We start from the raw sequence: 27,482 nt of genomic DNA, 5'->3' as shown, positions 1-27,482 counted from the left end.
CATGAGTTGTGTCTCCATGAGATTCTCTACCTAAATTTTGGTTTAATTAGTTCATTTTACTATTATTATTATACTTAAGTCACTTACCAATTTTGAGAATAATTCTCTCTAACCTCAGGAAAGTATTAATTGAGGAACTTTTATGGAAAACAAAGGCATGTCTTTGTTCCATTCCACAAAACTAACATGAATTAGAGTAGCTGAGTCCTGTTGCCCTGCATCCCAGGGAAATGAGTTGGTCCACCGGCCATAAAGCCGGTAAATAAATACGCAGAAAGATCTATTCCTTCTCCAGCTGATGGCTTTAATAACACAGATTAAGCATTCCTTAGGCTCACCTAATGTGCTGAGTTTAGTAAACATGTTTTACTGATACAATTACCTAGATAGATGTATATTAGTAATTATTTAAGCCAACCTTGAGACCCTTTCTGTGAATCTAGGAACCACTTCAGACGTAGAAAGGACTTTGGAGAGTCTTAAAGTTAGCTTTACGAAACCCACAGTGATCAGTTTTTATGCATGTAGCAGGCCTTAGTTTTCCAAACCAAAAACATACTTTTTTAAAAATATTTCTCCATATTGTGTCTTTAGTGAATGGCTACCATTATTTGTATAAAATTAGAGTCATAGGAGGTAATCTTATTCATCCTCTGTGACCAGTGACGGCTGTAAAATAATTCTAGATAGATAAATCTCTGCCCAGCTTTCAAAGTCACAAGTGAGGCAAACACTTGAGGTTTCTGTGAAACCTTCTTGGAAGATTTCATTTGCATTAAACTTTCATAATCATAAAGCTACTAACATGGGACTCCACAGCCATGTCTCAGGTAGAATAAATAAGTTCATTTACTCTTGTCTTTCCTTCTAGATTGTCTTCTCCGAACTATTTTTGATCATCTTTTCTGAGATCTCTCCATGAGGCCATGAAGACTTAGTAACAGTTAATTTTAGAAAACGTGACTGCAAAACATATTGTCATCCTAAAGGTGTAAAATTATAAAGCTTTCACATGACTCTTTTGCAGGGGAATGTTTTATAACACAGAAAAGTTAGCAAAACATGGAATATAATATTCTTAAGGGGGAATACTACTAAAGGAAAATGGACCTTCCTAATTCTTAGGAAACATCTGAAATTATAGAAGATGAAAGATTTAAGACACTTTGGGACTGAGATTTCTTGGGCAAGCTAGTATTTTAGAATCTTCTAAAAATATTGGTTATACCAGGGCGCCTGGGTGGCACATTGGGTAAGCGCCCAACTCTTGGTTTCAACTGAGGTCATGATCTCAGGGTCGTTGAGATTGAGCCCTGCATTGGGCTCTGTGCTCAGCACGGAATCTACTTGAGATTTTCTCTCCCTCTCCCTCTGCCCCTGCTGCTCATGCTCTTTCTCTCTCTCTCACTAAAATAAATAAGTAAATCTTAAAAATATATATATATGTATAATACTAATTTTCATTATCTTTATTTTTGTCTATTTCTTTTTACCAAATTATAGCCGATTGCTTACCCTAGGGAAAATAGTCAAAATCTCACATTGTTTGTTTATAAATTGGCTTCCCATTAGAATTTCTGCTGTGCCTCAGTTTCCAGCCCCAGAAAGTGGGTGTCTCTTTCTTTCTTTACTGGAGGTGCCCTGTTAAAATGCCAGTGGGACTAGAAGTGAACCACCTGAAGCCACTCTCAATTGATAATGAATTGCCAGGAATTTCTTATCATGCAGCAGCTCCTACCTGAGAAGAAATGCCAAGTAAGGTTCATTGCTGATAAATGGGTCAAGGGTTAGGCACCCAAGCCCTAATCCCCTGCAAGGTAGACTGTAGAGATGGGTAGGTTTTCCTAAGGGAGCGGCTCCCAGAAGCTGTGTTGAGAGGCATCATTTTTCACAGCTTTTGAGAAATCCAGAAGTGGCCAACTGTGGTAAATGTTAAAAATTGGTGAATCTGTATAAACGATATAGAGGGTTCTTTGTATTATTTTTGTAACTTAAGTTTGAAATGATTTCCAAATAAAAAGTTAAAAAAGAGAAGTTAACAGAGGAGGATGAAGAGGTATAACTGAACTTGACCTAAATTTCAATTTCAATCTGTAATTGTTTTTGAATTATTTAGTTACTCTTCTGATGAACTTGGCCTTCATTGAATGCCAAATCTTAACACCTCAGTCAAAAGGCAGCTTGATATCATGTTTAAATATACAGACTTAGAAACAGGCTGCCTGGATTTGAGTCCCCACTTTGCCAACGACTACTGGGTGACTTTGACTGTGTTATTTACTCTCTGTTCGTCAGTTTTCTCATCTGTAAAATGGGAACGATCATAGTACCTACTTCTAAGCTTGTCATTAGTATTAAATGACTTAACATTTGTGCAGTGCTTAACTCAGTGGCTGACGTGGTGCTAGAGATATCCGTTGCATTAATGCTAACAATCATCATGCAAACATTTAACTTTTTTAGCACAGTTATTTTCCACTGACAAGAAAGAAGGGAAGACAGATTGTAATCAACTGAGACAAGGGAGGACCTTTGCAAACTTCAAAGGCTACATCCATAGGAGTATTTTTCCTGCCCTGCCCTGTTTGAGGATCACTGGTCAAGGACATAACAAGAGTGTCATTGTCCTCGGTGTACTGTCACCACGAATCACTGCTTAGGCGCGTGGCCTAAGGAATTGATGCATGGAGATACCTCCATGCATCAATTTCTGAAATGGAAAATTTCAGGCCATGTAAGTGTTACCAGGCGAAGTGAGACAATATTATCCAGAATACAGTCTATTTACCCTTTTAACACATTTCACGCTTGCTAAAGTTTCCTTACAACACTGTTTTTAGTGTTTCAAAGACCACCGACTGAGCCACCCAGGCGTCCCCAGAATCTGTATTTTAACAAGCACCCCAGGTGATTCTCGTGTACACTTCAGCTTCAGACGCCTGGCAGAATCCACTGCCTTGCTTCTAGAACAGTGTGGAAAATCCAGAAGTGGCTTCTGGGTCTCACCCTCCTCCCACCCACTCTCCAAGGGCTTCTTTCTAAAAACCTCTTACTCTTTCTCTGTTCCCCTGAACGGTGTTGCTCTGCACCCTGCTGAATGGTAAATATTCACACAAACTACTTTGAATAATTCTCAAAATGTGCAAATACAGGCAAGCTACGGCAAGCCAAGTGCTTGCTGGGAACCATGCAATGAGAGAGGTCAAAAGATACAGTGATAGTTCACTTCTCTAGTTCTCTAGTTCTCTAGTTCCTTCGAAGGAGCATCACGTAAGGGCACAATGTTTCCATTTTGTTTGCTAATATAGGAATAGTCCCATGCAGAGTGTCATTCAATATGCAGAGTTAATTAAGTTCTTAGTTCTGTGAAGAAAAAAGTGCTGAGGCAGTTAGAATTTCTAACTCAGAAAATCAATTCAATTGATGGGCTTTATTTCTGAAAGGAATAACCAGTCCCTTGTCCATATATTTACGTATTGATTAGCCCCTTTCCATGAACATTTTGATCTTTTAATTAGGTTTCCCAGTGTTTTTAGTTACTGGATTAACGACCATGTCCTGGCCGCTCCTTCCGGGCTGTGAGAGGTGGTTAACATTGCATTTTTCCAAAAAAAAAAAAAAAATGTACATGGTAAAAACATTATGAGTTATACTGCCCACTGCAGCTATTTTATTTCTAGAATACACTCAGCTCATTTATGGCTGAGAAGCAGGATTTTACTTTAGGGACTATCAAAAGAAGTTGGTATCGCTGCTGTCTACATGTATATGCCTCTCCCTCACCCATTTTCTCTCTCTAAGAGTTGCTTATTGGGGAAACCTGTCCTTTTAAATTTTCTATTTCTACATCTACGTACATACATATGTATGTACTCACATTTGTATCACTCTACTGTCTCAATTTATGTTACTTTTGGGAAGGGATCGATTTTAGTGAACCGGGTGAATAAACCAGTGACAGGCAATTACCACTGAGAACTGTAAAAAAGAAAACAAATGTTCTCTAAGTTTAGAAAATAGGAACCCTGGATCTACCCTTGGAGCATAAGAAATGGAAGCATCCATAACAAATGTGCAAAAGAAAAAAAAAAAGTTCAGGCTGTGTGTATGTCTGTTGAGAAGGGACCTGTGTGTGGCCGTCAGGCCTCAATGGCACGTGGCTCAGTCCGTCCAGGTCCTGCGATACTGAGTTTCATCTAAGAACACTTCCTTTTTCAGATTTTCTTTTTTTATGGCTTTGGCCTCATGCATCTAGGAGCCTTCTGACTATGACTTATCACTACATTTTAAAGGAAATTGTTATGTCTACCAAGAACAAAACCATGAATGACTGGCAGTATTAGGAGTCCCAGGGAGAAAACACAGTTATGGAAGTTCTGATAAGAGGTAGGAAAAGAAGCACCTGGTATAAAAGAAGGGGGATAGAATAATATAGGGGTCAAAACTCAAGAGTTTTGGAGTCAAACGTATGTGGATTAAAATTCTAGCTTTAGTACTTCTAGTGGTTAGAAATTATTACTTGGGTTTGTGTGTGTGTGTGAAGTATTTTTTAATAATTTCAGGCTTGCTAAAAAACTTTTAAGAAATACTGAAAGAGTTCCTGTATAGCTTTCAGCTAGCTTCCCCAAATGTTAACAAGACCTTATATACTCATGGTATAATTTTTGATACTAAAACATCAACACTGGTCCTATACTCTTAACTAATCTGTAGGTCTCGTTCATATTTGTTAATTGTCCCCAAACCATCTGTTTTTCTTGTTTAGAATCCAATCTAGGACCTATATTGCATGTATTTGTCCAATCTCCTAGCCTCCTTTAATCTATGACAGTTCCTCAGTCTTTCTTTGTCTTTCCTGAACTTGACACTTAGAGTATTGGCCAGTTACTTCATATAATGTCTCTGATTTGGGGTCAGTCTACTGTTCCTTCATGTTTTAGCACAGGTCTCTTTTTGGCAAAAATTACTTTTTGTGGTGTTACAGAAATGGTATTTTGTCCTTCGCTCTGCATCATATCAGGAGGTACATGAATGGTGATGTTAACTTTGGTCACCTGCTTTGGGTGATATCTTCCAGATTTTGTTCCTTCACTGTGAAGTTACTGTGTTTCCTTTTGTGATGATCAATTATCTTTTGCAAGACACTTGGTGACTATGCAAATATGCTGTTTCTTATCTTACTCCGTCTTCTAATTTTAGCATTCCTACTTGCTAAATACAGGCAAAATACTTAGCATAATGGCTGATATAGTATATGCTAATTCCATTTTCCCAACCCCAGTAAATACAGTCGTTATGATTATTTCAATATAACAAACTTGAGGGCATCATAACATTGCTCAGAAACATAGTATCTAATTGTGATATTCTATTGGTAGAGCAGTTTGCCTGCATTGATATTAGAGACAACAGATATCAAATCACTTTCAGTTATTTGTTAGGAATCAAATAGGGAGCTATTTTTATTTAGGAAACTAGTTTCAAGGAAATTCACTGTCATTGACTCAGTGCTTATGAAGGTCCACCTGTTATTTGGTATTTGATCCTTATAATAATCCTCTGAAGAAATGTCTTTACTCTAGATGAGCGAACTGTGGCTTACGTAGGTTAAATAATTTGTGAAATCACACAGCTAGTAAGCACCAAAGCCGGGACATAATTTCAAGTCTCTCTGACTCCAAAATCTTGCTAGATCATTAGAAATGAGGAAAGAACCATTGCAAATTGAAAAATAAAGCTTCATCTAGCTCCAGTAAAAGATTACAAAATGTGTATTTTGTGATTGGTAAAGGAGTAAGGCTCTGGTAATCGATCCTAAGCATTTATAGGTGAATGAGTTTTATGTGGACTTTATCCAGGTTCAAGAGAATTAATTGTTTTGTGCATTCTGGAAGAATATATCACGTCGCAATTAAGAAATTAAGTTTATTCATAGTTATCTACAAAAAAGTTATCCTAATAAGAATGATTATTCAATCATTTTTATTTACTAGAGATATAAATCTTATTGGAAATGAGATCATTTATTCAGGTGTTCTAGACAAAAGCCAGTGTCAGGAGAAATACCCATGTAAATAAAGCTAAATAAAGCTAAATGTATGTTTTTTCTTAAATTTTGCAGTTCCTCTCAATGCCAAGGCTTGCCATAAATAAACTGAAAAGTATATGTCTCAAGATTTATTTGATTTACTTTTTGAAATGTTTTTAGGAAAAATAATACAGATCTCATTTTGCCAATAATAATAATAATAATATCCCACCTATTTGACAGCCTCAAGATACATCAAACATCAAATTATTTGAATGATTAAAAATAGAATGTTAAAATATATGGATAGAAATTAATGATTGATTCATGAATTCATTCTCGAATAAATGAATACTCCCTAAATTCTTTGGACACTTTGCTATCATGAACCCATGAAATCAGCAATTACTTAAAGTTTAGTTACTACTAATTTTCTTGCCACAAGCTTTTCACCAGGATTATGTCTTATACACATGAAATAAAGACTTGGGGGAACCAGGAAAGTGTAGCTTTATTATTGTACATAAGAAGATGTCTTTAAAAAAAAAACAAGTTATCTTAAAATTAAAAAGCAGTTTTTATTAATGACATTTAAAAAAATGGCTTTTAGGATGATAAATGTGCCCACTCTACATACATAACTCATATTAGGAGGTTTCTGTCTTCAAGGTGTTACAGGCATTGGCAAATTAATTTATCGTTGTAATACCATGGAGACATAGGTAAACAAGTTAAACTGGAATAGTGTTTACTTAGGATTACAATTCCTGTGTTATTAAAAAAGAATTAGCAGAGATCATAATAATTAGTCTGAAACAGATAGCAATTGGCCTAAGAAAAATATGTAGAAGAGGCAATAAGAGGTGCAGACACACTTAGAAATCTGGGGGAATGGCCCTGATTGAGTCTGATAGTCTGTTCCCAACAGTAATTTCATGGGGTACATTGTGGGAGAGCATGATGTGGTTTTAAAGGTCACAGTTGTACATGGCTGTACCTGCCATAAATCTGCACCAGACCACCAGGGATCTATTTATATACTTCTACAAACTCTTCAAAGAATGTTTTATAAGTCTATCCTCCCCCATATGAAGAAGTCATATGTGCTTGTTGTCTCAAAATTACCATTTCTCCTTTCAAATAATTCACTGCTTTCTACAGAGTGTTAAGGAAGTAGCAAATTCAGTTGATTTTATTTATGTCAAATATGCTCTTGAAAATTTCACTTCTGAGCTTTTGTATTTTTTCCCAGACTGTTAATTAATAATCACATGACAGGTTTGCTGAACCCTTTCTCCCTTTGCATGATATATTGCTTAAGGGATGAGATCCAAGACAGGATAATGTAAAAGTATGGTAATTACACTGTAGTTTCAGTATTATGTTGGCTTTTGTTTATTGTGGCTTTTTGTGACAAATTCCAGGGTTCTGTTAGCCTTTCTGGTTGCAGAAGAGTTCCTGGTTGCATATACAACTTGGGTTCGTTCTTATTTATTTTTATTATGTGGCTGAAGGATGCTTAAGTAATGAATCTTCTCACACCTAACCAAAACAATTCTTTGTCTTGCCCTCTTTCTCTCAATTGGTGGTACTGTGTCCCCCAGTCACCCAGTTAGAAACTGGCCTTTTTTCTAGACTATCTTCCTCCACTCCCAATTTAAGGGTCCTTCCAATAATCACGAAGTCCTTCTGGTTTTACTTTCTACCTGTATTTTGACCCATCACTTCTGCTCTCGTGGCTTAAGGTCTCATCTGGCTAACTTCTGGTTGTTTCTTTAGAAGAGTCAGTGTTAGTGCCATCTGCTCTGGGATAGGTGGCCTCTCTTTGTCCTTACTCTGCCCCTGCCTTGTCCTGCTGTTTGTTTATCCCTATGTGATATTCCCTTGCACCGCTTTGTGAACTCCTTGAAGGAAGGAACTGGGTGGGACTTATTGACTGTTTTATCCCCAGACCCTGATTTATGGCCTGGCATATATGAAGTGTTAAATAAGTGATTGTCAACTGGATGAATGAACAAATAAAACTTTTCTTCAGCTCCCCTCGTGCCTGTTTTATATATCATACTGAGACAAAATGATGATCCAATTATCCAGGGGTAATTATATTGAATATATAATCATTTAGCTTCAAAGCACGTCATGATATTCTAGTGCATTTTATGTTTGTTTTTGTTTTCATATTGTTTGATTGTGTGTGTGTGTGTGTTTTAAGGAGGGATAATAATAATTTTCAAAAATTTGCCTTTCAAAAACGAAGGCTTTTTTCTCATCACTTTGTTTTAATCTCGGTAAGTAGGACCATTGTCTTTGTTGTCCATCAAACCCAGGTTCCAATTCTAGTTTTCCTCTTGGGCTATTTTTAACTACTCTGATGCTGAGTTAGTTTCACTTTGATACAGTTATTATTTGAATCTCAAGCAGTTGCTTTGTGTGTGTATATATAGAGAGAATGTTAGGTAAGATACAGGAAGAAGACATAACTCGAGCTAAGAGGTCAAAGTAGGACTTTCTGGATGCGGTCCTAGCCTGTGCCTATTGATGCTTCTTCATATTCCTTCTGCCTCCCTGAGTTCACCTGAAACCATGGGAGGCAGTTCTAACATATCAGCAACTTCCCAGCTTAAGTACTGTGTCTCTTCTTTCTGCCTGAGGGTGCAAGCATGGGTAGTCTGGTGGAGGGGCGAGTTAGCCTCCATTCGGTCAGAGATGGGAGTTCATGGATAAACGTCCCAGCCTCCTGACCTCCAAACAAAAGATTCTGAGGCATGTCTTCCCTATTGATTCTCTGAGGTTCTCCAATGGGAGAACTAACTATAGCAGTAACATACCTAATAATGTATCTATCACTGGTTTCTCTTTCCTTGTCTCACGTTTCCCCACTTTCTTTAGCAAATGCATCTTGATCACCTTCCAAACAAACCATCCGCCCCTAAATCTTTATATCAGAGTTAATATTTGGAGCACCAACCAAACTGAGCCAAGGCTTAAAGAATGTGGAAGCCATGGCCAACCAAGGTTGAGAGACTATGGCAGTCAGAAGAGACCATGTAGTAGTACCAGACCCAAAACTTAAAGGCGACAGTTACAAGGAACTAAAGGATGCTCTAGAAGACTGGCTAGAGCAGAAAATGGGAAGGGAAGTTTGTGAGGTAGCAGGGGCCAGTTAGTGTTGGGCCTTAGAACTCATGGTCACTATTTTGATATGATGGCAGAGATGGTGGGATCTAGATTGAATGATCTTAAGTGGGAGAGTGATATGCCAGAGAGTATGGAGAACGAATTCTAGGGAAAATGGAGCCAAGACACTATGAGGAAGTTATTAGGCACCTACATTTGGAAACTATTACCCACAGAAAAAAATGGGTGGATTTCACAAGTATTGGGAAGGTAGCTCTTTCTAAATTTCCCTTGCTATTCCTTAGCAGTGTCCGTGAAGCAGTCATGGTGGTAACGAAGGTAACCTGGTCATTTACACAGGGAAACAGTTCAATCATTGATATTACTCTTCATGGTAATATAGTAGCAAATTTTCTTTGAGAGCTTATTTACTTCTCAAAAAAAAAAAAGTCTTTAACTTATGCCTCTCAGTCTTCTTCTAAAAATATTGAATTATTTGTGGTGGCTGAGAAACTAATGTCATATTCTTCTGGTTCATCTGTGGTAGTAATTCGTAGAGTTTGTTAGTGATATATGTTTAAACCCAACTCCTGCTCTGGAAGTGAGGATGCCAAAGTGATAAATTTTACCAATTTGCCCATGAGTATGGAAATAGATTAGAATGATGAAGAACAATACACCACAGCAAGTTCCTTTATAAAATTATTTTTGGTGCCTTTTGTGAGATACATGATTTTGCCATTAAACCTTTTATTTGAGGGTTATTAGTGACCACTCATTTCAGTTAGTGCAGTGAAAATGGGTTTTATTGTTCCCATTGGTCAGCAAAAAAATAAAAATGGTGATAATCCCTTTCTGAAGATGCAGCTTTCATTGAAAAGGAAGGAACGAAAAACTAATTGAAAGTTACTGTAAATTTTGAATCATTAATTTCATGCCAAAATAAGTCATTAGAAATCTCTGATGGATATAAAAGAGCAATTATTTGCAAAATTGGAATGAGCAAAATTCAATCTAGGTATACTTCTCCGTATTTTTTGATTTGTATATTGGGAAAGCTATAATATAGAGATTGTTGAATTTTAACAAAAAAGCCTTTTGCTATAGGTAGTTTGTATGTGCTGTGGGGCTCTAAACCAGGTAATTACATTCCCTCAGGATTCTTTTATTTCAGTTGGTCATCTCTGTTATAACTCACTGCTTTTCTTCCTTCTTGTCTAATAATAATATATCTGGTTCATATCACTTCACCATGAAAAGTCTAGGGTTTTTGTTTTGCTTTGTTGTGCTTTGTTTTTATTTTCCTGTGTATATTCTGTATATATATTTATTGTATAAATTGTATATATTTTAATGTATAAATATATATGATATATAAAAACATAAATAATATATATCTTGTAAATAATAGAAATATATATACTAATAAATTAAAATACATATAAATAAAATAAAAGAGCTTCAGTCCCCTTTTTAGAAAAAAAGAAGGGTGAAATTTATGAGCTTTCTTCTTAAGTCTCTCCAGTTTTCTTCTATGCAAAGGAAAAGTAGTTCTCCGGTAACCAGCATTTTTTTATTCTTCTACTCTGCTTTTGAACGTGGACGTAATAAACTGAATCTGGAGAGCTCATTACACCAAAAATAAAAATATCTGCAGGTCTTGATCACAGTGCAAGGTATTTTGTTCCATGAAACTGCCTTTCATTATGGGATATACAGAAGACAAATTGAATGTATAAAATTGTATAAAAACATTTTTTTGATGTTGTATCCAATGAAACCTGACAGATCACATGCTCTATTTTGGAGAAAACTAATCAAACTAAAAAGAACCATGAAATAAACTGGTTACCATGATAACTGAACTGATTCTCAGTGGACAACTAGAAGGCAATAGTGATGTTAAGACAGAGTAGCTTGAATCACAGTGGAAACTTCCAGATTCCTTTGTAAGCGAAGAACAGACCAACAGACCATAACAGTGCAACTTTTTTTCTTCTCACATACTTCGAACACTTAATTACCAGAAAAAAAAGAAATCCTTTATTACCAGCTAGGACTCAGGATCGAATAGCCAACTGCAATCATAGTGGTACAAAGTAGAAGCATCATTTTTTTTTTTTAAGTGGAAGACTTATCATTGTACATTTACTATTATGCACATTATTGATTTTCTTTTCTGGTTGTTGTTCCTTGCAGAGAGTGAATCTGTCCTTCGATTTTCCATTTTATGGCCATTTCCTACGTGAAATCACTGTGGCAACTGGGGGTAAGTGGTTTTCTACACATTCACCCTAAATAATCTACAGTTTCACTATAGTCCTTATTTTTAATTTACTTTACATTTCAAGAGGGACACTTATTGGGAAAACCATTGTCTTCTATCACAAAGTCATGGGTGTAAATAAAACCTAAGAAAGAGTAGAGCTATTGGAAAAACCTTTCAGAAGAAAAAAAATGTAGTTATAATAATTTTCAGCTTAGATTCATCCATTTTCCTTCTACTTTTTTTCCCCCTTCTTTTTCCTGCTATGTTTCAATTCATTTTTGGTAATATGGTAAGACTGCATACATGGGAAGAGACCTAGAAAAAAACAAAAAAGGTGATTAAGGAAGTTGTTACAGTATTTTTCTTTTCTCTTAATATATAGAATTGATTGATGTAAATATATATAGACATACCCCACCTCATGTATATTAGCTTTAATTATTTGGGTTCTCCCCCAACACCTTTAATGCCACTTATGTTGACTGAGCACTCATTTGAATTTTAAAAATAAGCACTGAGATTCAGTTTGTAATCTTTTAGTTTTATTTTTCTGCACAACCTTTGGAGGTTACTTTAGAGATTAGCAAAACCCTAGAAAGGCAATTATTGTTCCTTATAGTATATCCCAGAAGTCAGAAAAAAATGTAATCCTTAAGTGCTACTAGCAGAGATAAGCAAAAGGCCAGAGAATATCCTTGTATTCCGACAGAAAAACATAAAAATTGGAAGCCTAAGTAAAGAAGTAAGTTAAAAGAAATCCAGAATTGGGAGGAAATCTGCAGAGTGCCCATGCCTAATGCATGAAAGACTGGAGTCCCTTTCCTTCACTGGTTTCATTACTGCTCTTCCAAATGGTAGGAGAATCATGTTGATCACTACTGCCATATTTTAATATAAGACTTAGAATTATGTAGGATTCAGGATAAGCTTTGTAACCGGAAATATCAACAAGCAAATAAAAATTTGTAAGTATCTACTGTGAGCAATGGTCAATAAAGGTACCTCTGCCTTGGCATTACATTGTCTATTGGACTATTAGAGTGAAGCAGAATGTGGGAGTTCCTTAGAAAACACAAATCATGAAATACGGGTTTTCAGCGATGACAAAGCTCAGACAGCTGTGAAAATCCTATAGGACTTTATAGAGAAATTACTGTTTAAGATCTTTTTTTTTAAAGATTTTATTTATTTATTTGACAGAAAGATAGAAAGCACAGGTAGGCAGAGAGGCGGGCAGAGGGAGAGGGAGAAGCAGGCTCTCCACCGAGCAAGGAGCCCGATGCGGGGCTCGATCCCAGGACCCTGGGGATCACGACCTGAGCCGAAAGCAGACGCTTAACCAACTGAGCCACCCAGGCGCCCTGTTTAAGTTCTTTCTTAAAGGACATCTCAATCTCAAAAGTTGTATAGGGAAGGAAGAGTAGGTCCCATGGAAGAATATCTTGAGTAAATATACAGAAGAAGAAATGAGTACGGTGTATTTAGGATACCAAATAATTGAGTGTGAGTGAAGCTGAGGGTGGGTTTACCAAAAAAAAAAACAAAAAAAACAAAAAAAAACACACACACACAAAAAAAAATGGCTCATTAAGTTGAGAAAAGTAGATTGGGACAATTTTACATACTGCCTCAAGAGTCAGTTGGAGTCATTAGTCCTTACTTAGGTAAGTGATGAGCTTAAGAAGCTGAATCCAGACATTTGTGTAATGCCTTCAAGTATAAAAAGACTGGGGTTAGTACACATAATTGGAAGAATATTGCAATAGTTTGTGTGACACATATTGAGGGCCTTGGCGATTCTGTGGCTTCAAACGGAGAAATAATGCTGTCAGCCAAAATTACAAACTCAAGCAGAAGAGCTGGTTTTAGAGAATGTCAATGGCTTCAGTTCTGAAACTATTAAATTTTGTGTAAAGAAAGGACTAAACATGGGGCATCTGGGTGGCTCAGTTGGTTAAGCATCCAACTCTTGATTTCAGCCCAGGTCCTGATCTCAGGCTTGTGAGATTGAGGCCCGGGTCAGGCTCTGTGCTCTGCATGGAGTCTGCTTGTCCCTCTCCCTCCCCCTCTACCCTCCCCCCTGCAAATAAATAAATAAATAAAATCTTTTAAAAAAGGACTAAATATAAGCAGAATTCACACGAGGACTATGTCTTTTTGAGCTCACTGTGTATTTCTGTGCTAGTATATTGCATGGCATTTAAGAGCCCTTTAATGTGTTGAAGGAATGAGAGAAAAAGAAAAAGTTAAGGTTGAAAGATCACCCCTGACACCATGAATTACATCATGCATCCTAGCATCTTTAAAGTATGATATAAGCATGGTTATTTTATAATATGGCATATTTTCTGACATTTGGGTTACTAGTGTTCCACTGAATTTTAAAAAGTGAATTCTTAATCACATTTGTTCAAAATCTATACACACAGTGATAAAAATATGGGCACCTTTGATTTTCAGCTTCTCAAATTGTTTTATCCTTAAAAGTCATGTCAGTGATTCAGCCAATATAAACTAAGCTTTCCCTTAGCTGAGTTGGTAGAAAAAAAAAAAAAAAACACACACAAAACAAATAGCTATATCATCTTTACTGCTTCAAAGTACCACTTTCTTTTGAAAAGATCCTCAAAATAAGTGAAAAATCTGGTGTCTTGAATGATCTCTATCTTCTTTGAAGAAAACACTAATGTAAAGAAGCTTTCTTTTTTCTCTACTTAAGATATGCTAGCCTGGAACTTGCATATATAAATCCATACCCTGTTTAAAAAGACACAGTTGAAATAATTTAGACATTTACCTGAGTTCTTTCAAAATGAAACCAGAAATCTCCTGTAAAAGTTTTCAGCTAAATAAATACTGCGTGAAAGGCACAGTATGTGATACTTTGCTGTATGCAAAGTAGGGGTCCTGCTCCAAAGCTTAGAATCTAAGAAGAGGAAGGGGTATATGACTAAATGTAAGAGGAAACTCACAGTAAATGTGGTGGAGCGGAAGTTTGCTCCAAGAGGAGACCATTCCTGTTGGGCCAATCAAGAACAGGTTTGTCACACTGGCCTTAAGGGAGGGTAGAAGTTTAGTAGGCAACGAGGCGGGTGGAAAAGACATGGAGAGGGGTGGGGTGGTACAGACAAGGGGATGCTGAGCTAAGGGACAGTGCTGAACCTGTAGTGAACATATGTGGAGGGTTGACAAGTGTATCTGTTTATCCTGAATGGAGGGTTGGAGTTAGAGTCTAGTGAGGAGAGATGGGAGGAGGGATGGAAGATACTTTGAACATTATAAATTTGCATGATATCCAGCAGGTATCAGGGGTTTTTGAGTAGAGAGCAGATCTGGCCTGTGCTGGCAGTGGAAATCAGGGTAAGGTGTGTTGGGGGGGGTGGCGGGTAGAGGCCAAGAACGCACCTTAGCAGCAAGGCTTTGGGTATCTCCTCAAGGGCTGCAATTACTTGACCAGGGCGAGTAGAGTGAAGAAGGAGAGAAGGGCCAGTGCAAGACACATCATTGAGTTCTTTCATCATTGTGGTTGCGGAGGTTTCTAGGCACGTGGTGAGTAAAACTAAGAACAGCTTAAAAGGGGACTTGTGAACAGACTTTTGATGGATCTCTTCTGTGATTGACTAGGTGTGAGAGGCAGATGGACCTATCTGACAAATGCTCGTCACATTAGGAATCTTGAAAAAGTTATTAACCGTGAATGGCTTGGGAGAAAAGTAGAAATGGCGAGTGAGGTTAAGTCAAGTTGACTGCAGGCCGTTCTAAACAGACAGGGGACTGGGATTTTTAAAGAGGGACACATGGGTGTCTGTGAAGCAGAAATGAATATTCTATTGACTGTCAGTTCTCTTCGACTGTGTCTACAGATTCCTCCTGAACTTGTTTTTACATTGGATTGGGGAAAAAGAAAATGAAATGTGAAAGTGGATATTTTCAACCACAATCTCCTTCGTTCCTACCACACCGTTTTCCCATTTCCCATGCCTCCTTAAAATCCAACCCCCATCCCTCCTCTCTTTCTCTGTTCACAGAGACACAAATTTCTTTAAGACTGAAATGACCTTAAAGATGTTCTGTGTTACTGCTAAGATCAGCACCATTTCAAAACAGAAAATAGTTTAAAACTACAGACATCTACATAATTTATTGTGACCCATCTTTGTGTTTAAATATATATATTTCATTATGAATAGACTTAAGTTTAGAGTTAAAAATGTAAATAAAAACTAAGTATTTGGCCATTTATTTATAAATTATAAACATGGATCTTTGTTTGTTAAGCATTTTAATTTTCAAAAGCTTCAATCATCCATACAAGTAACGCCCAAAATGAATTGGAAATACCATCTTATTTTCTGGTTCACTGGTAACAGAATTTGAAAGCATTCATTTATCTTTTTATTTAAAAGATACTTCAGAATACAAATACTCCAGGCATTAAAAAAACTAGTATTCTGTGCCTCTCTTGAAAACATTTCCATTAATGGCACCACTAAGCTGTGCTGTTTGCAACAACACAGCTTAGTGGATATCACACTGCTTTCATTTTCTTGCTATAGAATACTCTAATTGGTTCTTTTTCATCATTAGGCTGCTTAGGTGATCTTTTAAATGTTTCAAAAAGTAGATTTAAGCGTGAGGATTTGATTTTTAATTCTTGTGGCCATCACTTGTAATGATACCTCTTTCATGAGCCCATCCTGGGTTACGTACACTAACTACGGTGAGAGAAGAGATGGGGATGGGTAAGTGATGCTTTCAAAATCATGGGGAAGATAAAGGGTGACAATACCCAGATAAATCCGACCCCAGAATTTAAGTATGTAGGCAGATGCTGGTTCGCAATTAAAATCGTGTGTGGAATTACAGGCAGTTGTATGCAAGATTAAGAATCAAAGACGACATAAATTAAAAAGGTAATGATGAGTAGGTATTACTCACCTTGATTGTAGAAGGGATTTGCCCTTCCTTCCCTTCTACATGAACTTCTAATTGGAGGTTTAGAATTTTTTCTCAGGGTACAAAAGCAGTTTATTGACCCTTCTCTGTTTTCTTTTTCCAGTTTTTTTGTTTTTTTGATGTAACTGACATACAGCACTGTTTTCATGTAAGGTGTTGAATATTATATCTATTTTATTTCATTTGCCGCATGTTAACTAAAGAAATATAAAATGTTCAATATGTCATCAGTGTTTAAGATATGAAAAATCAGAGCATGGCATTAAAAAAGTCAAAAAGACAAAAGTAAAATATTTACCTTCCTTCTTTCCCCGCCTCCCACTCTATGCATTCCCCTCCCAAGAAAAAACAACCATTACTCTTTGAGCAATTGTGCTATGTTAAATTCAAATTTAGACTAATTTCCTAAATTTGATCTATAATCATCTATAATCATCAATCATTAGATTGATCTATAATCAATCCTTTCACTTTAAGTCCCCAATAAGAGAGGTTAAAAAAAAAAAAAAAAAGAAAAGTAGTGAGTATTATTTTGATTGGGTTTTCTGGATATGTATTAGCAAATCTTCCAACTTCTTTCTTTGTTCTCACTTTCAAATAGTCATATTTTAATTGTAGTCCCAAGTAATATTTCATGCTTTTTAGAGGGACTTGATTAATAACAGTTATAACAGGCTTTTTAAGAGTGGAAGAGAGTTAGTTCTTACTCATGATGATTGATTTATAAATACCAAGTCCGTTGTCTTTCAAGTGTATAACCTCATAGAACAGGACAGAATGCATCCATTAACTTTCTGAATCTAGTGAAAAAGTGAGGGGAGTTATTTTGTCTTTTATTATTATTGTTCCTACTCCCATTGTTGTTGTTATTAAGAGAAAGCAGAAGCTATGGGTCTCTGGAGATTTGATGCATGAAGGGAAGGTACTGAAGGGATAGATGCAGGACAAAATAAAGGCATCCCATTCGGTTCACTAATTTAAAGTAACAAACAAGGTCTCAAGGATGCCTGGACAGAATGATAAGTTTTGTGATGTCTGCTTTGCTGTATCTAAATGATTCTCTGAAGTACCTCTGAAAACCTGAGAGAGTTCATTTTAGCAGTCCTCCTAGATGATTGACTATTCCCCAAACTGTCTAGTGTCCAGAAGGAAATTTGGTGGATTCACCAACATTGCTACATTTCTTTTCGCCGTGGCTTTATGAACTGCATGTTCTCAAGACCCTTTGTTTCTTCTGTGTATCAACACATCATATTCCGTTAGCACTGAGTCCTTGGGGCCAGGGGTAAGTGTGGATGGAGATTAGAGCAATAGGAGAGGGGCCACCCAGGAAATAGACTCAAGTCAATAGGAATGAGCAAGAAAAATACGAGAGGCAGAAACATGGGCAGAACAAAAGAAGAAAATTCTAGAAGAACAAAAATGAGAGGACCATTAATGCATGGTAGTTAAGTCATGACTGGGGATAGGAATGGGGGATGCTGATCAGCCAGGATGAGAGTCTGGGTGACAATCACATTCTCCAGATTTAGCACCTTCCTTTGCCATGACAGCCGTAGAGGAGTCTACCCATCACTAGTGCTTAGACATTCACCCAGAAGCATTTGCCTCTGGAAAGCACCATTTGTCCTCCCAGGAATCCAGGCTTTATTTGAGACATTGGCAACAAATATTTTGCTTGCACCCTGTCCCAGTCACTTCATCAATAATTCAGAAAAATAACAATATTGCACAGATGCTCAAATATATCACCCGATTGAAAACAAAGGGAGTCTAGGTCAATAAAGAAGCAGTTCACACAGCTGCTCTAACATTGTCTGATCCTGGAAAAGAAGGGGAAAAAATACTAAGCCCTTCAGGTCTGACTTTGGACCCTAGCCAGTTCAGGAATAAATTCAGAAAAGCCCCCTTAACTCCTACGGAAGCCAGCAATTGAAATTCAGTTTTTTGGAGAAGCAGTCTGGCATCTAGGTTAAGATAAATAGAATCAGATCAGAATATATAGGTCCTTAAGTCAAACTAGTCATAGCTGTTGTAATCTTTAGCAAATTACTTTTTCTCTCTCTCTCTTGTCTTGATTTTCCAATCTACAAAATAGCGTAATAAAAGTACCTCGCTCAGAAAGATTTTTGTTCAAAAGTCAGTTAACTAATCATCTGTTATTGATACCTATTTCATAGAAAATGCTAATTAATAGCATATATTATTATTACTGTACTTTTATATATGTTAATTTTCCTCTTTTATCCTTTTCAAAATACTTCTTCCATAAAGCTGTGCTTGCTTATTAGTTTGTCTTGTTTTCTTTGATGACATTATCCATATCTCAGAGAATGTTTAGGGACTTAACTTGTCACTATCTCTAACCAATCCTTTTAAAGACTGGCTCATCCATTCCTGGGTGGGAGGTATAAAGGTCTAGATGACTTGGGATGTCCTCTTTATCAGCATAGGCATATCTGTCATCTCGAACTGCAGTGCAGAATCTCCTCTAAAAACCTCCCAATGCTGACATTCTGTGACTCTGATTGTCTCACAGAATTTAACAATTTTGTAATTGCATGGCAGAAGAATCTTGAAATGTTTCTCTAATTGTGGTATGATAGGGCTATAACTGGGTAACAGTCATTATTATAATCAGCGGGCCACACATATCGTGCTTCGTATTCTAACCCTTTGTGTGACAAGAACTTGAAGGACAAGTCATCAAAGCATAAAGTTAGTTATGGCTTAACTGATGGACATCCCCCCCCCCCCCCAGCAGCATCCAGATTGCCTTTTATAGATTTGAGATTCACTTAATTGCTAATAACCAACTTGAAAATGTATTGAAGACACAACCACAAATGCAAAATTAAATATTTATCTAGTTAAATTTATGATGCTTTGCCTTTGAATTAGGAGACAGATTTCTTTATGGGTACCCATTATTTCAATGCTCACCATTATTTTCAGGATCTTTTCTTATTCTTTAGTACTTCACAGAAAACCAGTAGGTGTACTGTGAAAACAGCTCAAAATGCTGTTCTCATTTCAACTGATACAGCTCTGGGGCTGAAACATAGTATTAAAAAAATAAAAATTCTAAATGTTTTGTTGGCTATTTCTAATGTGGTTATGGTCGGTTAAGATTACATTGTTGGTCTGACTAGCTGGGGGGCTACAGGGATATTTTCATTTAATCTGCTTGGATTATTGTTCAAATGAGAGGTTTCTGCTGAAGGCAAAGATTAAAAAAACACTTTTTAATTGGTTTATTGTCAATTTCCGCAGCTACTTTAAAAAGCAAACATGATTTTAGTTAATAACGTACAGAGAAAACCCATAGCACTTTTAGATTACTGTAGAAAAACAGGAAATTAGGAGAATTCAGAAAACTAGATTTTGCAAAAAAAAAAAAGGATTACATAAGTGTTAAAGAGTAAAAACTCTTTAACATTTTTTAATTGTGGTTAAAATATAAACAGGGTAAGAGTTACCATTTATGGGTTTACTATTTCTGAAGTTTTAGTCATTGAGCTCAGCTCTGACTTTTATTTTCCTCCTGTTTTTTTTTCTTTGAAGTAGTAATTCTCTAAGTAAGTTATCAGTTTCCTCCAAAATGCACTCAAAACACACCTACTCCCCCAAACTTTACACCAGTGCACTCTTGTAAGTAGTGTTTACTATTCTCTTTTTACCTTTCCAGTTCTCAATAATTAGAGATTATTTTGAGGAAGTTTTAAAACCTATTTTTTTAGCATTAAGTAAAATTGAATAAAACTGATTATACAATTTGGAAATTATTGAGTATTCCTAACTTGTATACAATTTAAAAAATAAGACTTATGAGGGGCGCTTAGGTGACTCAGTCGTTAAGTTGTCTGCCTTCAGCTCAGGTCATGATCCCAGGGTCCTGGGATGGAGCCCCGCATCGGGCTCCCTGCTCATCCGGAAGCCTGCTTCTCCCTCTCACACTCCCTCTCCTTGTGTTTCCTCTCTCACTGTCTCTCTCTCTCTCTGTCAAATAAATAAATTTTTAAAAAATCTTTAAAAAAAATAAGACTTATGAGATGTTATGTAACTAAAAATTAAAGTTATAAGGTTGTGTGTTAACATGGAAAGAATGCTTATGATGATTATCAAGATATAAAATTGTAATTACATAAAATAGGATTTATTTTAAAATACCATGCAAATAAAATGGAGGGAAAAGCAATGCCGGTTGTTTTGTAATGGTGGTTATCTTTCTATTTCTGATTTTCCAAATGTTAATGTAGATTCATTACTATGAATTTCATTAATATGAAAATAATGTCATATTTCAATCCTTATGTCTATTATTATAAAAAGTAAATAGGAATCTGACTTCTTTTCAATGCAGATGGCTACCAGTTTATTTTAACAGCATTTATTTTTTGTATTTGTCCCACTGATATAAAATGCTGTTGCTAAAGTCTTTTATTTTTCATAGGATTTGAAATATATTATGTGGGTTAACCTGATTTCTTCTCTCATAAATATAAAATACACTAGAAGAAAACTAGAGAGAATTACTTTGTAATCCTGAAATTAGGAATATTTTACTAAGAATACAAAACCCTGGGGCTCCTGGGTTGTTATTCCGTTAAGCCTCCGACTCTTGGTTTCGCCTTAGGTCATGATCTCAGGATGGTAGATTAAGCTCCACATTGAGCTCCATACTCAGGGTGGAGTCAGGCTTAGATTCATACCTCCGCCCTCTCCCTCCACTCCCCCCCCTCTGCCCCTTCTCCCTCTTACACAGACTCCATCTTTCTCTCTCTCTCTCTCTCTCTCAAAAATAAAATAAAATAAAATATAATAATAATAATAACACAAGACCCAGAAACCATAAAAGAAAATATTGACAAAGCTGTGTATATTAAAATTTGCATATATTAAAAATTCATGGCATTTAAACATCAAAATTTAAGAGAAAGGAAATAAAAACCTAGGAAACTATTTACAACATGCACGACAGTCAGTGGGCTATATTCCTTAATATATAAAGATTTAGTGTAAGAAAAGATAAATATGGCAACTAGGCAATGAGCAAAGGCAGTTTATTAAAAAGGAATTACAGGAACTTCTGATTTCAGCTCCCCATTACAAAGATCCTAGAACTTGTCATTCTCAGTCTAACAACAAGAAAAAGCTACCTAAGCTGAAAATCAGTAACCTTCAATGGACCCATCAGAGAGCTGAGCTTACAGGACAAACCACCGTCCCTAGAATCTGGAGACACAGGTGTATCCAAAGAGATATAATAGGCATCTGAGCAGAAGCCACCGGCAGCAGGAGTTGGTAATAACATTTAAATGGTAATTTCAAGATTTGGAGTGTGCATTAGCCTAAGAGTAAGAAACTCCTGGAGTCTCTGGTCTTAGGGAGGCCCTTAAGCTTTTATGGGCTTGACTTCCAGGAGCCCCAGCAGGGGCCCAGAGTGAAGATCTGAAAAGGGTCCCCTCATAGCTCTGCTGGGAGAAAGGAAGAGTAATCATTGTGGAATACATATAGAACTTTCTCCAAAACAAAGGCCTAATCTTCAGGGAAAGATTTTTTCCTAGGGCCTTAGCCTAGCTAGAAGATGCTTTTGTGTTTCCTCTAGAGCTGCCTGGAACCTTCCTGCCTCACATAGAGGAAGATAACAATAACAATACATGGTCAACAGGACTCAGGGCTTCCAGGAAATAGACTGAGAATGCTACAGCCAGGGCGGGAGGGTGGGGGGGACACTATTCCGCTAGAAAAACACTTTGAAGGTCACAGCCCAAGGACATAGGCCCTTTAAAGACTGAGAAACTTCTAAAATGGAAATTTGAAGGGAAGGAAGAATGGGGAAAAAAAAATCAAACATCCAAGAACTATGGGACAATAATAAAAGATGTAACATATACATAATTGGAATATCACAGGAGAAGAAAGAGTAGGAAAGAAGAAATATTTGAAATAAGAGTGGTGAAGAACTCCGCAAAATCAGTGACAATCATCCAGCCAGGAACTCAGCAAACACCAACCAGGAAAACAAAGTAACACACTTAGGCATATATTTTTTAAACTGGGGGGATAAAAGCAAAGAAAGAATCTTAAAAGAAGCCAGAGAAAACCACACCTGACTTCCAGATACCCAACCAGTACCTCTCAAAACTGACAAGGTCATCAAAAGCAAAGGAAAGTCTGAGAAACTGTCAAAGCCAAAAGGAGCCTAAGGAGACATGACAACAAAATATAATGTGGTAACCTGGGTGGGAACCTGGAACAGAAAAAGGACATTACGTAAAACTAAGGAAATATGAGTATGTTTACTTTAATACTTTTGGTGGTAATTATGGATCACTGTTCCATTAATTTTGACAAACATTCCATACTAATAGGTGTTAATGGTATGGGAAACAGGGTGTCCAGGATATTGAAAGACTCTGTACTACCTTTGCAACTTTTCTCTAAGTTGAAACCTATTTTAAAATAAAAAAAGTTATTTTTAAAAAGGGAAATACAAGTGGCTGCTCAACATGGAACAATATGTCATCTCACTGCTAATAAGAGAAATGCAAATTAAAGCTATAATGGTATATTATTTCCACTCATGTGGTTTAGAAAGATTTTTTAAAGAGCAAGTTAGAGAAATCAAAACGTTTTTGGTTTTTTTTTTTTTTTAGGATATGGAGAAAAAGGTACTCTCAAGAATTGCTGGTGTTATTTTCTATTAAAATATAAAATGTAGGGGCGCCTGGGTATCTCAGTTGTTAAGCGTCTGCCTTCGGCTCAGGTCATGATCCCAGGGTCCTGGGATCAAGCCCCGCATCGGGCTCCCTGCTCGGTGGGAAGCCTGCTTCTCCCCCTCCCACTCCCCCGCTTGTGTTCCCTCTCTCGCTGTCTCTTTCTCTGTCAAAGAAATAAATAAAATCTTTATATATATATATATATATAATGTATAACTGACACTGTCATTTCTAGTTCTAAAAATGGGTCATGTAGGTGCAATCCCATGTGGGTAAACTAATGTATAAGGATATCGATTGCTAAAGATTGGAAACAACCTGAATATCTATCAGTAAGAATGTTCAGGTTAGGACAGGTGAACTTAAGGATTGTGTACCCATGGAATGGAGGACCATGGAGTCTTTGAACAGAATGAGACCATTCTCCATGACTTAGTGAAAAAAGCAAGGTGCAGAAAAGTGCCACACAACAAATGTATGTGTATGCATGTATATATTTACTGGTATGTATTTATACATACATAAGCTACCACTGAGATGATTTGGAAGAACATATATATGCTTTCAAGTGCATAGAAAAATCTGGAAGGACATACAAGAAACTATTAATAGTACTTATCCTTAAAGAGGAGGATTGGTGGATTGCTGGAGACCAGGAATATGAAGGGGATATAATTTTCACAATCATTTTGCATTTCAGATCTTTACAATGTGCATGTATTACCCTTTCAGACACCATTAATATTTAAAATTCTTACTGGCAAGAATTGATAAGGAGTAAATTCACGCAGTACATGTATTTCTTTTCATGCAATATGATCTTATATATTTATCAAACAAGATGAAAATCTTAAGAGTAAAAGGTATAAAGGTTTTTTCATTATTTTTGTTTCAAAATTTCTTATCTTTCCGAGTTTCAGGTAGGGGCGATTGTTCATAAAATTGCTGTTTTAAGAATATCTGTTTAGGGCGCCTGGGTGGCTCAGTTGGTTAAGCGACTGCCTTCGGCTCAGGTCATGATCCCAGGGTCCTGGGATCGAGCCCCGCATCGGGCTCCCTGCTCGGCGGGAAGCCTGCTTCTCCCTCTCCCACTCCCCCTGCTTGTGTTCCCTCTCTCTCTGTCTCTGTATCTCTCTCTCTCTCTGTCAATTAAATAAATAAAATCTTTGAAAAAAAAAGAATATCTGTTTAAATTGTTTGTTGAAGGATTTATCAATGCCATTCTAAAACATAGAAACCACAGATCTCTTAATATCTCTGACATTCCTGAGAATAAACCTGAGTTAATATCAAATTATGGAATATGGCAGTGAAAGGAGAGCAGAAAAGGATTTTAGTGACTTTTGGCTTAAATGCTGCAGTGATATTAAGACTAGTAGATATCCCAATCTAATTAATCAACACATTTTTAGGTTATTAGCAACTGTTTAGCTAACACTACAATAATTAGAAACTGAAAACAAATTCCCGGGTGTTTTCTGAGGAGAAATAAGAAGATGTAAGTAGTTTGTATTTGTTACCAGAAGTCTTGCAGATTTGGCAATAGGAAGCACTGGGGTTCTGGGAACAGACCCACGAGCAAGGGCAAGAGAATTAGAAATGAGTAAGGCCAGAATTGGTGGAGTTCCTCTTTCTGTGGTCCCGGGACACTTTTATTTCAGGATGTTGTTATGGACTGAACAGCTGTGTCCCCCAGAATTCATATGTTGAAGCTCTAACCCCCAGTGTGGTTCTATGTGGAGCTGGGTCTCTAAGGGAGTATATAAGGTTAAATGAGGTCATCGGGGAGGGCCCTGGTCCAATGGGATTAGTGGCCTTGTACAAAGAGCCACCAGAGAGCTCATTCTCTCCCTGGGCACATTCAGAGGAAAGACCACATGAGGACTTCGTGAGAAGGTGGCTGTCTACAAGCCAGGAAAAAAGCCCTCAATAGAAACCAAACCCAGCTGGAACCTTGATCTCGGACTTTCCAGCCTTTCCAGAACTATGAGAAAATTAATGTCTGTTGTATAAGTCACCCAGTCTATATTTTTTTATGGCACCCTGAGCCAACTAATATAGATGTCCAAAGGTCTTCGTGACTTTGGGCTTCAAACTCAGCAGGAGTCAACTCCAGAAATACAGACTTTCTGGAACAATGTGATACTTAAGTTCTCGGCACTGTCCTAATTCTGAGTAACCTGTCTTTTAGCCAAACTCTAAGAATCAGGAGCCAGCCTCCTCCGAGAAGCAGAAGCTTGGCTGGGTTTCAGGACTGGCTACATCAGGGTGGTAGAATGAGAAGGGAGAGTGATATGTGCATGCAGCCAAAGCAGAGAGTCATTCTGATTCACCGAGACACCGTGGAAGGTGGGTAGATGGCTGCTTCTCAGTGAAGGCATAGGGTCAGGGACCAGTGCAGGCCAGAAGAGATGAACATTTTTGCAGACCACACGATCGCTCAAAAAGGACAGACATAGAGGACAACAGACAGCTGTTGGCTGCCTTCTGTAGATAAACTATTGCACAGAAGGAAACACTGGCCCGATGGGACTGGCAAATACCTTGATCTAGTATGTGGTCGAGAATGTGTACAAGGAAGGATTTCAGGACCAGTTACTGGAGGTGCTGAGGAAAGCAGTGGTAGAAGTGAGGAATTTCGTTAGTTCTGTGTCTGAAAAGTATCTCTATTGAGAAATCTGTGGCTTTTCAAGTATTGTCCAAGTGGCTTCCCTATTTCAGTGTATTCCTTGGCCAAAAAATAACCTGTCTGTTCTATGTCCACACAGAATATTTAAATTATTTGCCTTTTTCTGTACACATATAGATGGCACACTTTCTGGTCCAAGATGAAAGCATGCCTTGCTTTCTCCTCAAGTGATGATGGGGTATTTGTATAACGGTTGGACTTCAGCGTTTCTCCTGCAGCTTCACACCCTTAGTACCAGGCTCGCACCTGTTGGGGGAGAGAGGGATGCTGCTATTCAATTCTGTTTTTAAAAATCATATTTTCATAAACTGAATGGCAGCCGTGTTTTTCAACATTTCATGCTTGGCAGGTGGCTGCCGCTGAACTGATAAAACGTTAGAATGAGTAACAGACTGCCTCAGAATTACCTAGGGTTTCTTATAAATGTGGGTATCTGGGCCCTGCACCAGACCCGCTCACATGGGCCACTGTAGAATTTCTGTGTAGGAGGGGCGAAGCGTCAGCCACCTGGTGAGATGAGGGATGGAACTGGTAAAGGGTCTTTAAGCTGAGATTGCAGAGCGTGCACACCGTTTTTGCATAGATTCTGTTTCATTTTAATAAAAAAGCAAAATTGTCTAACATTTCGCTTTTCAAAATACATGTAAGGTTTGTATTTTAAGTAATTATTTTACTGGGGAGATAAGGCAAAGCTGATGTGGATGGTGGAAACTAAAAGCCCCATCCCCAGCCACCTCTAGGCACCCACATTCCCTACTAGATTAGCTTTGTAGCAGCAGGACCCAGAAATCTGAGTTTCATCAACTCCCCCTGTGATTCTCATGTTTATTATGCTTGCTAAAGGGACAAAACACATTTTAAGAAACACAGTGCCTTTATGTAACTCACATTTGGTCAGGAGACTCTGTAGTAAAAAAGAATTTGTAAAAATCTTTCTATTTTCACCGTAGAGAAAGCAATTAGAGGTTTTAGGCATAAATTCAACTATAGCTGCCTATAAACCATAAGAGGAAAAAAGTCACTACTCATCCCTGGATAGCAGATCTAATTACTTTCTTGTAATAGTTTGACAGGTCAAGATTTAGACTAGCGAGCACAGGATTGCCCTTCCGAGGCTCAATGTCACCTCTGCTTTGTGTCTGTCCTTCAGAGTTTCTCACTGGAGATATGTACTTGTTCTCCCTTTTTTGTGGTCTGGCAGTATGCAAGGATAGCTAGTGCCTGATGTCTTTCCTTAACTTTTCCCCAAATCTGTGCTCTAAACTCTAATATGATTTATACCCACCTACACATTCTTATTTTTTTAAGTTATTTTCTTTAGGAAATAAGGGATTTCTGCATAGTCTCATCAACATTTCCCCAATGCAAAGCAAAGCATAGGTCCACAGTCTCCTCTCAGTATGGCACAGATGCAAAATTTTGGATGATCCTCCAAATTAGCATGATAGTCAGATGCTGCGTGGATAAGATCTCAGAAAGGGGATAGCAGAGAAGACTATCTTGCCCCTTTCAGGGATCGACTCAATGAGACTGTATCTGTTACAACTACCTCATTCAAATAACTCAATCTGAAAGTGAACATCTGTAGTAGCTCCTTGAAAAATCGAGCTTGCGGCACACCAGGGCTGTAGACAGAGAAGTGATGTAAATGCCAGTCTGAATAATGGTTGTGCAGCTTCCACTCAGCTTATATTAAAAGCA

General features: G+C 37.3%; 1 protein-coding gene across 1 annotated transcript in view; it reads left to right on the top strand.

Annotated features, from left to right (window-relative positions):
• PLXDC2 (plexin domain containing 2) overlaps positions 1 to 27,482 on the top strand; it is a 469,728-nt gene that overhangs the window by 222,424 nt on the left and 219,822 nt on the right. The window contains exon 4 of the mRNA XM_027592981.2: positions 11,345 to 11,414. Coding sequence (XP_027448782.1) covers positions 11,345 to 11,414 — 70 coding nt within the window. The remainder of the gene's footprint in view (positions 1 to 11,344; positions 11,415 to 27,482) is intronic.

Source organism: Zalophus californianus, chromosome 9 (genome assembly GCF_009762305.2).
Source record: "Zalophus californianus isolate mZalCal1 chromosome 9, mZalCal1.pri.v2, whole genome shotgun sequence".
In the NCBI taxonomy this organism is placed as follows: domain Eukaryota; kingdom Metazoa; phylum Chordata; class Mammalia; order Carnivora; family Otariidae; genus Zalophus; species Zalophus californianus.
This window is presented reverse-complemented; position numbering and strand designations above follow the sequence as displayed.